Source organism: Siphateles boraxobius, unplaced genomic scaffold, assembly GCF_051911475.1.
Source record: "Siphateles boraxobius isolate OS27281-9 unplaced genomic scaffold, OSU_SipBor_1 25, whole genome shotgun sequence".
NCBI lineage: Eukaryota > Metazoa > Chordata > Actinopteri > Cypriniformes > Leuciscidae > Siphateles > Siphateles boraxobius.
In genome coordinates this window covers 12,524,265-12,538,414 of record NW_027508866.1, presented here as the reverse complement: position 1 = coordinate 12,538,414, position 14,150 = coordinate 12,524,265, and the positions used below count along the sequence as shown (strand labels likewise).

The following is a 14,150-nucleotide window of genomic DNA, read 5'->3' as shown; positions in this document are numbered from 1 at the left end:
TATTCAGCAAGGATGCATTCAATTGATCTAAAGTGACAGTAAAGACATTGTTATAAGAAAATTCTGTTTCAAATAAAAGCTGTTATTTTAAACTTTCTGTCCTGAAAAATATTAAGCACCTCAACTGTTTTCAACATTAATAATAATAATAAGAAATGTTTATTTGAATGATTGCTGAAGGATTGTGTGACACTGAAGACTGGAGTAATGGCTGCTGAAAATTCACCTTTGCATCACAGGAATAAATTATATTTTAAAATATATATACATTTTAATTTAAAATAGTTACTTTAAATTGTAATAATATTTCACAATATTACTGTATTTTTTATCAGATAAATGCAGCCTTGGTGAGCATAAGAGACTTAATAGCCCCAAATTTGGAATAGTAATATAAGTTAAGAAGTGATTTATACATAAAGCAATATATATGAATGCAGGGCCTATTACAACAATTATATAAGTATAATTTGCAAATCATTTCCTTTTTTTCTAATCCACTCAGGCTTTTGTTCCAAATCCATAAATACAGTAGATGAGCCAAAAACAAAGTGTCATTACACTGTGGACATGATTCTTACACAGGGCATTACACCTTTTGATGATACAACCTATAAACACCATTAAAGTCTCTATTAAAGATAAGTTTTTTTTGTATGAACTTTATGAACTATTAGGCTAAAATACTCAGAAGAAACGCACATTGTACCTACCAACAGACATCTATATTCTTTTAATCAATGTGCAATATTCTTCTTGAATATGTGTAATGTAATATGGTCATGTTTGCATGCAGAACAGTGCCATTAGCTAAAATAAGTGCTTAATGTTCTTTTGAGAACTTTTGTACATTTTCTAAAAGTCTTTTGCATTTTTCGCTCTTTGCCTTTTCTGACAAGATGTTCATAGAATGTAGATTTCGACCGTGTGTGTGATGTATTTTTCTACTAAATATTTGTGCTTATTCAATATGATGGTCATAGTGGATTAAGCTTTGTGACAGTGGGACGAATATAGCTTGCAATATTTCTGTTACTTGGAGGTTTTATTTATGTTGTGGATAAGTATTTTTTATTTCTCTTCAAAGCGTGTAAAAAAATATTGGTTTTACCTGAGTGTTATTAAAGGGGGCTCAATTACAAATGTTTATCTCTTTTTATTTTAATCGTTCAAAAAAATATTCAGGGTGTATAGCTGGAGTATTGAGGTATTTGGAGATGCTGTGCTCCAAGGCTGGAGTTTGCGTGGTTGTGTTATTTTCACAGTTTCCATGATTAAGTGTGGAATGCAGTTCCACCCCCTCTTTCGACTCTTCCTTTATGTACTTCTTTCTCCCTTTATGCGAACAGTAAATAGACAGATGGACGGATAGATAGATAGATAGATAGATAGATAGATAGATAGATAGATAGATAGATAGATAGATAGATAGATAGATAGATAGATAGATAGTCAGACAGACAGACAGACAGACAGACAGACAGACAGACAGACAGACAGACAGACAGACAGATAGATAGATAGATAGATCAATAGATCGATAGATAGATAGATAGATAGATAGATAGATAGATAGATAGATAGATAGATAGATAGATAGATAGATAGATAGACAAACAGACAGACAGAGAGATAGATAGATAGATAGATAGATAGATAGATAGATAGATAGATAGATAGATAGATAGATAGATAGATAGATAGACAGTCGGATAGATAGATAGATAGATAGATAGATAGATAGATAGATAGATAGATAGATAGATAGATAGATAGATAGATAGATAGATAGATAGATAGACAAACAGACAGAGAGACAGTCAGATAGATAGATAGATAGATAGATAGATAGATAGATAGATAGATAGATAGATAGATAGATAGATAGATAGATAGATAGATAGACAAACAGACAGAGAGACAGTCAGATAGATAGATAGATAGATAGATAGATAGATAGATAGATAGATAGATAGATAGATAGATAGATAGATAGATAGATAGATAGATAGATAGATAGACAAACAGACAGAGAGACAGTCAGATAGATAGATAGATAGATATATAGATAGATAGATAGATAGATAGATAGATAGATAGATAGATAGATAGATAGATAGATAGATAGATAGATAGATAGATAGATAGATAGATAGATAGTCAGACAGACAGACAGACAGACAGACAGGTAATCTTGCCCACATGAGCAAACAGAGCTTGTCTGACAGCTGGTCACAAGTTTATCCACGCCCTGGGCGGTGCCAGTTTAAGTTCAATGACAGATGACTAGGTAGTGTAGTGTGATAAACTCTGGACACACACATGTCGTCAGCGATGCATAGCAATCAGAAAGAGCATTTGTACAAAATTCTTGTCATCGGTGATTTGGGAGTAGGGAAGACCAGCATCATCAAACGGTATGTGCATCAAACATACTCCGGAAACTACAGAGCGACTATCGGGGTGGATTTTGCGCTCAAAGTTCTCAACTGGGACTCAGAGACGGTCCGGCTGCAGCTGTGGGACATCGCAGGTAAGAGAGAGTAGGCTATAGACTACAGCAGTGTGTCAAAGCAGGAGACACATCCGTGCCAGCTTTTAGTAGCCTAAACATATAGAATGAGAATGAAAAAAGGGTATTGTTTTAAGTACCCTACTTACCTCACGTGATGGAGTTTATTCCGTTAACACACTAAATATTAACGTAACATAACGCCCTCCTTACCATAGTAATTCTACTAACCATAAATTCCGCCAAAATGTAAGAGTTACTGTTACTATGAAACTTTGAGTGGTTAGTCTGTCTTTTAACTGTGTCTGTAAATAAATAAATACATGCGTTATGTAGCACACTGAAAATAATTTAACAGTTTTTGTACACAATATTGTGTACAAAGCAAAGCCTATATATTTTAAATATATTATTGCTATTTTTTTCTTTGTAATATTATTATTTAGCAAAGCATATATTTAAACTAGTGTTTAATGTTTTATAATTAAGTAGGCTAGCCTAGCTTATGTAGGCTAACTGATGGGGGGGAAATACATAATTTGATGTTTTGTTGACAGCCTGTACAATTAGGAACTTTAAAATAAAGCCACCAAAATGTAGGCCAATTTTATCGTAAATAAATTATTAGTTATTTTGGCTGTTTTGTGTGGTTGGCCGTGGAACACTGGTCCGTAAAACTAAAGTGCAGCTCAATTTCAAATCAGATTAGTCCATTACGGCTTAACGACGTTAAATTTAATGTTAGTTGATCTTATTCTGCAGCAAAATAGCCCAAACCAGAAGTCTCTGCTCTCCTGTTTATCGTCCTCCTCACGTGTCAGGCACGCGCAGCTTAAAGAACTCGTTTTGCGCGTGCCCGCATGGAAAGGTCTCATGTGAGAGAGATAACGGATGACATTGTGGGGTAATCTCTGTAAGCAAACCACGGGTTAGTGTACCTCCAGCACTTAGGCTACTGTTGAGAGATGAGAAACTGTCATAGAGTCACAAACTCAGCATGGGCTTCATAAACTCCTCATTGCTCCTCATGTCATCTGACATAGCCTACAATTTCATGAAGCGAAACATGCTGAGTTCATTTTCCTTGTCAGTGACTAATAGTTTTCTCTGAACGCACGCACATGTTGCCACGTTGTCAAGTTAACAGACCATAACAATTCCATCAAGTTTAAGTTATCGATAGCAGTTACAGCAGCACAAGCGCAAATGATTTCATAAACACAACTTGATTGATAATTTTCATTATAATACATTATTCATAATTAATTGTTGATGTTGTACAACACCTTTGTAATATCTCAAAAGCCCATATGCATTATCAAAACCAATAGGCTACAGCATCTCATGTTTCGTGGTCCATCTAGTATGAAGCAGACTGCTGTCAGACTCATGGAGATCAACATGCACCTCCTGATTCTAATTTGGAATAAATAACAGAACTAACTGAGGGAAACAGCTGTCCTAGGAATGTTGTGTAATGTTGGCAGCCCAGAAGAGTGGCTGCATTCAGAGTCACACAAGAGAAAGGCACACAGATGGAATGTGTCATTAGCTGGAAAAATCAGCAGTAATGAGCATATTCGACTGAATAAGAACAAGAAAGTTTGCTGTGGATACTGCTCAGAACAATGGACATTGCTGGATATTACACAATGAATTGTATAGACTCATGTGTTTTTGTCCAGTAGATTCATTATAATAAATGTAATCATGCCAAATTTATCTTGGCACAGGCCTTTTCTTAGAATTTGAGAGTGTCTGGCATGAGCGGCTAAAATATCTTGTCTGTCTATGCAATTTTTTTATACAATATACACTAGTGTAGTGTTCAAACGTTTGGGGTCAGTAAGATTTTTTGTAGAAATAAATAGGCTTATTCAGCAATGATGCATTAAATCGATCAAAAGTGACAGTAAAGGCATTTATTTACAAACCATGTATTCTATTTCAAAAAAATCAAATCAAATTCTTAAATAATGCACCTAAAAACACAGTGTACCAAACTGTACACTTTCAAAGGGATCAGATAAAATACAAATAAAGATATAAAAAAGAGAGATAGAACAAGAGGAGAAACAAATAATAAAATTATATGCTGTTTGTTTGAATTTTCTATTCATCAAAGAATCCTGAAAAAGCTGTATCAAGGTCTCCAAAAATGTGTATTAACATTGATAATAATAAAAAATATTTCTTGAGCATCAAATTAGAACGTTTTCTGAAAGATCATGTGACACCAAAGACTAGAGTGATGATGGTGAAAATTCAGCTTTCCATCACAGGAATAAATTAACCCCAAACTTTTGAACAGGAATATATATCTGTGCTGCATTTGGCTTGTTGTGTTGTGCTTTTCCCAATTGTTTTGTACATTTTTTACTCCCTCTCCATCTGCACTGGAAGGTCAGGAGAGGTTCGGGAACATGACGCGGGTTTATTACCGGGAGGCCATGGGGGCATTCATTGTTTTTGATGTTACCAGACCCACCACGTTTGAGGCAGTCTCCAAATGGAAGGAGGATCTGGACTCAAAATTAATACTTTCAAATGGCCAGAGTGTTGCCACAGTGCTCCTGGCCAATAAGTGCGACCAAAATAGAGACTTTCTGACTAACAACGGCCTGAAGATGGACCAGTACTGTAAGGAAAATGGATTTGTGGGCTGGTTTGAGACGTCTGCCAAGGTAAGATATAACATTTGGTTGTGATTTTAGATGGAGCAACAGTAATGACAGAGAATGTTTGTGTTCACACTTACTAAGAATATACAGAATCATGGTATAAGTGTATATAAGTGTATTCATGTATGGGATACATATCAAATACCACGGTTTTACCATCTGTTACCACCACTTTACCAGGGTACCGCCGCAGTGCTAGTTTGGAATTCATATTTGTCCTTTTGGTGTGATTAGTGCGTCACGCAAAAGCACGTTTTTGTATTTGCAGGTGTATTTGTCACCAACAATAAATTTAATCCAATTGTGAAAGTGTGTGGAGGATTACCAACAAAAAGAGTTTGCCATGTGATGGCTGCCTGAATATTTAGTCCTAACCCTACCCATAAGTTAGGGAAATGATTAGTAAATAACACTGATGTAGAAGCATCTAAACCTAGTTGTAATCCTAAACTTGACAAACTGTAAACTTTTCCCTCAAATCTGATTGGTTGATTGAACGCTGCACTTGGCGAAATCCCGTTCACGATTACCGGGGACCCCCTTTATGTAGGCTACAATAAAATTGCTTTTCTCGCCTGCTGACAGCATACTAACAAATATCTTTTGATAGAACTTGTATTGTCAGAACCTTTAGCACTTGATTAAAGCGTTCTGATTGAAGCGTATTAATATTTGCACGCTAATTACAGCTTCCACTCACATGCAGAGCAGTTGCTGAGGGAAACGGGAGAATGGACTTTTGGTACACTGAGGCCATCTCATTAAATCCCATTGAGATGTTTCAAAGGCATATATTTATTTATTTATTTCATTTATTTTAGAACCTCTATCGATTCATTCTTAATGAAGAGTCCAGTCAGTCTTAAATTAATCTCCAGCTATGAGCATTTTCATGGGTTTTAATAATTCATTACTGTTCCCAGGTCAAGTTCAATGGGAGATGAGATCAAAAACAGTCTCCTTCCCGAATGATCAAACTGAACATTTTGAAACCTGGTAGTCAAAAAAAGTTTCATGTTCTTTCTCTCTCTCCAAATTTAAGGAAAACCTCAACATTAACGAAGCTGCCAACTTCCTAGTGAAACACATCATTGCCAGTGAGAACGATATCCTGAAATCAGTAGTTCCAGATACCATCTCTCCTCAGCTTAACTCTGGTAAAGAAATTACCTGTTCTGCATGTTTCAAAGCTTGAGAGGAGGTGGCAACAATGTATGGCAGCAGCATTGGTGGTCCTTGACTGAAGAGGATGTAGAACTTTACATCAGAATCCCTCTGATTCCAGCACTATTGTCGACCATCGAAAAGCAGAAAGATCTGTCCGTTAGTTAAACCTGTCTACAGCATTAAATTACATACACTTTGAGCTTGCACAGAGAGTAAATGTATTCATGTTTGAAGCTGCACCTTGTGTTTTTGTGAGTGAATTAATTGAGTCTTTTTGTGTTGATGTATATCAAAAACCTGGGGAGTTCTGGACTAGCATTCTTGACTGCAAAAGATGAGAGATGAGAACTTCTCTCTCAGACACAGACATGGCTGATTATGCTTTTAGAAGTCTAGAGTATTTTAATCAGTATGTAATATAGTTCTGTTTGCTTCTGGTGGACTGGGGTTGTCAAATGAAAATGTTCAACATCAAGATATTTTCAGAACTGGTTTGTATCTGCATTTTAGCTATATTCCTGACTAAACTCACTAACATTTTAAAAGACCCCATAAAGTTGCACTAAGAGCAGTTTTATTCTCTCTTTAAGTTTAACCAGGACATACTATAGGGCTTGTTCTTTCTTTCACTTTTACTGTTTAAATAAACAAGTATGCTTTAGTTATGTCACAAGGTGGTACAGGATGTATTTGTGGGAGGGCCATTCTCACTCTAGAAAGCATTTGATTGGACAAATCTGTGTAGTGCAGATTTGTCATCAATATTTTGAAAAAAAGTCATTTTTGTTAAAGTCGGGCTGAAATGAAAATTCAACCTATTTTCAAAATGCATGGAATTCATCTTGTTGTTAACAATTCATCCATGCGTGTTTCATTTAAAAAAATTGGCCTCGTAAATTTGAATAAAGATGTCATATTGTGACCTTCCGTTGAAACAACGGACTTCTTTCTGGTGATGAATGCCAGACTTTTTCAATCATTTAGCCTGGTTAAACTCCGCACCTTTCGTACAATTGATTGCACATGCATTCAGATCTGCCTCCATCCAAACAACAACCAATGGACCAAGTACCCACCCAACTTTCTTTTTCTTTTTCTTTTTCGATAATCCGCTACACTTGGATAATATATGTCACAATACAGAAAAAAAAAGATCTGTCGCTTCTGTTTTATTTCAAATTTAATGGTTACGAGTTCACCTCAAAGCTGAAAAAAATTAACTTAAAGCTTATGGTTTTGATTTATGTGGGGTGTTTATACCAGTTCACGATGAAATATATTCTGTAGTATGCTTATTTTACCATCCTCCATATTTATTGACACTGTTAATGGACTGGCATGCAAAGATAAATACTATTTTATGGGATTTTTATCATTTTAATTCATGGGATCTGGACTTGCATTCTGATGCTTGCATGTCTAGTGTTTATAATCAATGTCTATTAAATGTTTGCAGATAGTAGATATTTCAAACTGTATCTCTAAAAAGAGAGCTGCCAACCTCTTCCCTCACCCACTCCATCTCCTAACACCCTATCCCTTCTTATCTACTGCCATCCTTCCATTTCATCCCCCCTTCACTCCTATTCCACTCTCTGCATCTCTCAGTGATTCAGTGTATGACTCATTGACATTATATAAATCTCCCATGATTCCCTACATCACCATGTGCTTTATTTAAATCCTTTAATGTGTATATTGATCCACAGCCTTATCCATCTGCACCTGCTGCAAACAGAGTTTTTATTCTCAGATAGTATTTGTCTATGTGGGAGGTGTTGTATATTTGGATTGTATTGTATCATTAAATATGTGTTCATGAGCCATTTTGTCGAGACGTTGTCAGTTGTTTCAAAGTATGAAGAAATACTTTATCCTGTGTCACATATTCGCTTGAAAACATGCGTGGTATAATGTCTACATGTAAAGCTGTGAAATAAATCAATTTTGTTGACTGGATTTTCCTTCTTACATGATTAGCATTATTAACATAAAAGTTAGTATCACCAATTATTTTTAAGTCCATGTGTAACAACATAAACGTGATCTCTCAGGTGGAATAACGGGCTGTGGGAAGGCTAGACAAATTACAGCCTTGTAGTTCTTTTCCCACATATATTCAACTCTTGTGTTATCACCATGACAACTGCATGGCACTTTTTTGCATCCAAGCCTCTTTAGGCTATACTTTTGTGCTTTGATTCTTCATAGAGCATTAGAAAGGAATTCATACCAGGTTCCTGGAAATCCTTACAAAAACCCAAAATTCAGATAATTCACTCAGAACACAGATTCAATCGATAATGTGCAGAGCACTCACTTTTGCAAAAAGTTGTTTAGAATGAAGATTCTAGCGAGTGTTGAGTTCATTTATTTGCCATGCAAGCAAGATGTTCATGGGTGAGGACACCAGTGCTCTGAGAACCTTTGTGTCCTCTTAATGGACCACATGACTGCATCTGCTTTTATCACAGGAATTAGATTTGACTACCACAGGTTTCTGGAAAATGCACAGGCTTTCTCATAGTCACATGAGTGCCATTACTCAGCACATAAGAGCATAAGAAAGAAGAGGGATAGAGAGTGAGATGAAAGTAAGGTACTAATAATAATAATTCGTTACATTTATATAGTACTTTTCTGGGTAGTCAAAGCGCTTTACAGTACATGGAAGGGGGAATCTCCTCAACCACCACCAATGTGCAGCATCCACCTGGATGGCCGCCATATTGCGCCAGAACGCCCACCACACACCAGCTTATTAGTGGAGAGGAGACAGAGTGATGAAGCCAATCAGTGTATGGGGATGATTATGAGGCCATGATGGACAGAGGCCAAGGAGCAAATTTGGCCAGGATGCCGGGGTTAAACCCCTACTCTTTTTCTAAGGACATCCTGGGATTTTTAATGACCACAGAGAGTCAGCACCTTGGTTTATCGTCTCATCCGAAGGACGGTGCTCTTTGACCCACACAGACCACAGTGTGAGCGCCCCCTGCTGGCCTCACTAACACCTCTTCCAGCAGCAACCTGGTTTTCTCAGGAGGTCTCCCATCCAGGTACTAACCAGACTCAGCCTTGCTTAGCTTCAGTGGGCAAACAGTCTTGGGTTACAGGGTGATAAGGCTGCTGGCATTTATCTATCATCTATTTATCTATTTACTATTATCCTCATGGACTCTTCAAACTAGCCTGATATATCCTAAACTTAATTTTTCCAAATACTCTCCAAGCTGACGAGTTATTTGGTCTCTATTATTATATCTGTGTTAGTCACAATGATGAAGTTATTCTAAAAGTATTGCTGAAATTCTGGAACGTCACCTTGACTGTCTGCAAAAAAAAAAAAATTAAGTGAGTTTTAGATTTAGTGATCCGAATTCACTGGACATAACATGCAAAAGTGTAAAATTATTATTAGATTACGTACATACTTACTTTTTTTTTTTTTACTTACTATTCTGAAGTTCACAACTTTCAAGAACACAAAACTTTCTTATACTTTTATGTAAAACCAACAAGCATAACGGGTGAGTTGGATGTTAGGTGGGGATTTTGAGTCATTTGAATGACTCAACTGTTTTAATCCATTCACCAAAAAAATCATTTATTTACTTATTTGTTCCATTCACTGATCGATATGCGTCAATCGCCGGTTTTGGAGGCCACAGAGAGTTGGGGACGACCGTGTGGAGGCCGAGGAGGAGACAAGGTTTCTCTGGCTGCCCTTGAGTCTGAGCAGAACTTTGACTGTCAGGAGGATGATTTTGTCTCGCTGGATGCAGACAAGAAATGCTCTGCCTACATGGTTGGGAACCCCTGGCTTACAGTATGTCACCTGTTATGCCCTCTGCATCCTCAGGATTGGCACATATCAGTGGATTTGCCTGATGCATACCGCCACAGTCCATCCGGGCACAGAACATTTCGGAGGTCTAGCTCCGTCAACGGGATTGCCTAAAAGTTTTAAGTCCCTAGCACTACGCAAACATACAAGATGTGCAGAAGCTGTGATGTCTCTGGAAGACAACCATTCCACTCTGGAAGTTTATTGGATGGCCGTTTCGGCTTGTCATGAGGGCATTAATGGTGCTGTGCCAATGAGTGTGAGCCTTTCAAAGTATACTCCGTTGGTTGTGCGAGTGGAAAGATGCATTCGGCGCGTGTGGACTTTGTTTCCAAGTGCTCATGTCACTTGGAAATGCTCTGTTGTACATGTACCGTACGCGCGGACACAACAGTTGGGCTGATGTATACTTTGGGCTTTTAAGAGGCTCAGTGTTTTTAATGTTGTTATAAAATAAATGGTGCCGTCATGACCTGATCGTAGGTCTGGAGGCTATGTGTGAACCTCTGTTCGAGCCTTTAGAATCCTTGAATCTAAGAATGCTGTCGTTGGTACTGGCATCAACGAAGCGTGTTGGTGAAACTTCATGCACTGTTGGTGCATCCCTCTTGCATCCAATTTGTGTTTGGTGGGGTTACGTCCGAACAGCGTATATGCCTAAAGTCAAGTCGGGAGTGCACTCTCATTTAAACTGCTTGCCCCGTAAATTCTCTGACTCAAAGGAAGACAGGAGACTTGCTTTGTGCCCTGTGCGAGTTGTTCGCAGGTAAATTGAGCAGATGCAGGCTGTGCACTCATCTGACAAGCTTTTTGTCATATTTTGTAACTCGGCCAGTGGGAAGCCATCTTTCACATTGGCTTGTAGAAAGCTATGTCTATAGCACATAAGTCGTTGCCTGCAGGGGTGCGTGCGCACTCTACGAGGGGTATGGAAACGTTATGGGCATGGTTTGAGATTTTCTTGCGGCTGCCAGTTGGGTTTCACCACACATGGCACACATGTCCGGTTTACAGACTAGATGTCACTGTGGCAACGTTAGCTCAGTCCGAGCTCACCGCAGGGGCTTTTTATCAGGGTCTGTCGCTCCTTGAAAAGGGAAAATCGGTATGTGGTTGTGCTGGCAAATTTGCGGGACGGGATTATATGTCCCATGTCATGTGTTGTACCAAGTGAACCGACTAAATGAGAACGTTGAGTTTTGCATATAACTAATGTTACCAGGAGGAGTAAAACGAGGTACAACCCCTCTGAACCCTGCACAGTCGGAGGCTTGGTGAAGAGCTGGACTGAACAAAGGGAATGTCGCATGCGTCTGCATTTAAATGCTGTGGGCAGGTAACGTTGTCATTTGTCATTGGCCTTTCAGGCGTGAATAACGGTGTCTTCAGCAAATGGCTCAAGAGCATGATATCCCATAGTCATATGCTGTACCTCGTTTACCTCCTGGGAACAGTATTTATATGCATAAATTAACATTCGTTGTTGCGTAAGTATGTGGGCAATGAGAGTGTCTTTTATGTGTAATGAACACAGAACGAGTCATTGAATCATTCACTGAATGAATGACCATGCAGGCATTTTACACATTTACCATTTTTTTCATGAAAAATTTCACATATCACCACTACTGGGAGTGTTGTCTCATGAGTGTTTATGTGATTATCAATTGTCTACGAAAAAGAACACTTTGCTTACCATAACATTTAGTAGTACATGTATCCTAGAAAACATTAGATCAAACTAAATAATACAAAAGTGTAATAATTTGCATATAGCTCTTCTTAAGAAGATACTATTAAAGAAATCCCCATCTTCTAAATAGGTAATTCAAATAATAATGGAACAATTTAAGTCATTGCAACGTTTAAAAGGATAGTTCACCTAAAAATGAAAGAAATATCATCATTTACTCACCCTCAAGTTGTTCCAAACCTGTATGAATTTCTTTCTGCTGAACACAAAAGAAGATATTTTGAAGAATGTCAGTGACCAAACAGTTGATGAACCGCACTGACTTCTATGGTATATTTTCCTTCCAGTTTGGTTGCCCATAGTCTTCTAAATATCTTCTTTTGTGTTTAGCAGAGGAAAGAAATTTGAGGGTGCATAAATGATGACAGAATTTTCATTTTTGGGTGAACTATCCCTTTATCTTTATGTCCATTCAAGGCATTTAGGCTACTTAAAATAATTAAGTAGCCATACAAAAAAAAAAAAAAAAACCATGCAAACTGCATTTTCAAGCGCAGAATATAAGCATGCTAAAATAATTTATGCGCCGGAACTAGCTTTGGAGGCAGACTGCTCGTAATAAGTCTCGAATTCCAGCGAGTGAGCGAGAGAGAACGAGTGAATGTGACGGAGTAAGTGAGGGTGTTACTCCTCTCTTACTGTGTGACAGATACCAGCTGCATCAGGAGCAAATTCTTCCTCAGCCCTTCATCAAAAAAGTCTAATTAAACAGTCTTATTAATTTGCTGAAACATTCCCATGCCTTTGTCGTTTTCTGCAACTCTTGCAGATACGCAGAGATAAAGATGAAAGCAGAAAATTGAATTGGAAGGGGAATTTTGCACATCCTGCGCAGGACGCCAGGAGGACGTTTTTAGATCCAACAAGATGCATAATGACATAATTGCCGTTCAGGTGGTGCCATTGAAATAGAATAGAAGAGCCTTAAATGTGGCGTTTATGGAGGAGTGGACATTTGCATGGCTACCTATGTTTATTAAAAGCTCTATGCGCTTCTCTTGAGCTCTCCGAACACTTCACATTAGCTGTGCTGGAGAGAGCATCCCACACACAGACACCCACACAGCCTGACACACAGACACTAATTCTCCCTCTCATATAGAGACACACACACACACACACACACACACACACACACACACACACACACACACACACACACACACACACACACACACACACACACACACACACACACACACACACACACACACACACACACACACACACACACACACACAGTTAGATGGAGATGAGCACACATAAACATCCTCCCACTCATATACTTTGCATTGTCCAGACTTATAGAGATAGAAATCGCTCTTGCTTTCTTATTTTCCTCATACTGTGGCAGTACCATGTACAGTACATGATGTACACTTCAAGGATCATGATGGTACTGCCATGATAAGTCCAAAAATATTGCACTGCTATGGTTTGTCCTAAAAAACATGGCATTGTGATGGCAAAACAAAACAACGACAACAGAAACTATGGCACTACTGTTGTTGTTTGTGTTTTGTTTGTCTAACTTCTCTGCATTCAAATAGTATCACATATTCCTTATTATGGAATACTGTAGATTACAGTTACAGTAGATAAACGCAGATTACTGCATATTGGATCAAACCAATAACTATTTGATCAAAAATATCAACAAAAATGTCTCTCAATTCTTGCAAAAAATGAGATAAAACAATAATACTTATAATCAAATAATAAAAATCTGTAAACATATTGTAGAGATGTCTAACATATAATAATAATGCTTTATTACTATTAAAAATATGTGGGAAATATACTTCAAATATATCTCAAATGTATACATTACATTATGTTCATGGAAACTGCAGTTTCTAAAATATCTTTCTCACTTCTTGGGGGAAAAAAATTAGCAACAACAATAATAAACATTATTCTTTTAATTATTGTTAGTAGTAGTAGTTTTAAACAATAAAATGTGTGTAAATATCCTAGAAATATCTTGAATATAATAATATAATTATTATTATGTGTTCAGATATACAGTGTGAGATATGTATTGCATGAATATGGCAATGTTCACAGACACTGCAGTTTCTAAATGTCTTTCACGTCTTGAGGTACATTTATATCTGCAGTGCCGTCCATCTGGTGGCCAGTAGTGCAATTCAAACCCTGATGCACACAGTCTGAGGAAATATTGTGACT

General features: G+C 37.5%; 1 protein-coding gene across 1 annotated transcript; it reads left to right on the top strand.

Annotated features, from left to right (window-relative positions):
• The first annotated feature begins 2,248 nt into the window (after positions 1-2,248).
• On the top strand, positions 2,249-8,319 carry rab38b (RAB38b, member of RAS oncogene family). The gene is made up of 3 exons (XM_077242685.1): positions 2,249-2,533; positions 4,916-5,196; positions 6,236-8,319. Exons 1-3 carry the CDS (start codon positions 2,323-2,325, stop codon positions 6,386-6,388), a joined length of 645 nt encoding a protein of 214 aa, XP_077098800.1. The 5' UTR covers positions 2,249-2,322; the 3' UTR covers positions 6,389-8,319.
• Positions 8,320-14,150: the final 5,831 nt, after the last annotated feature.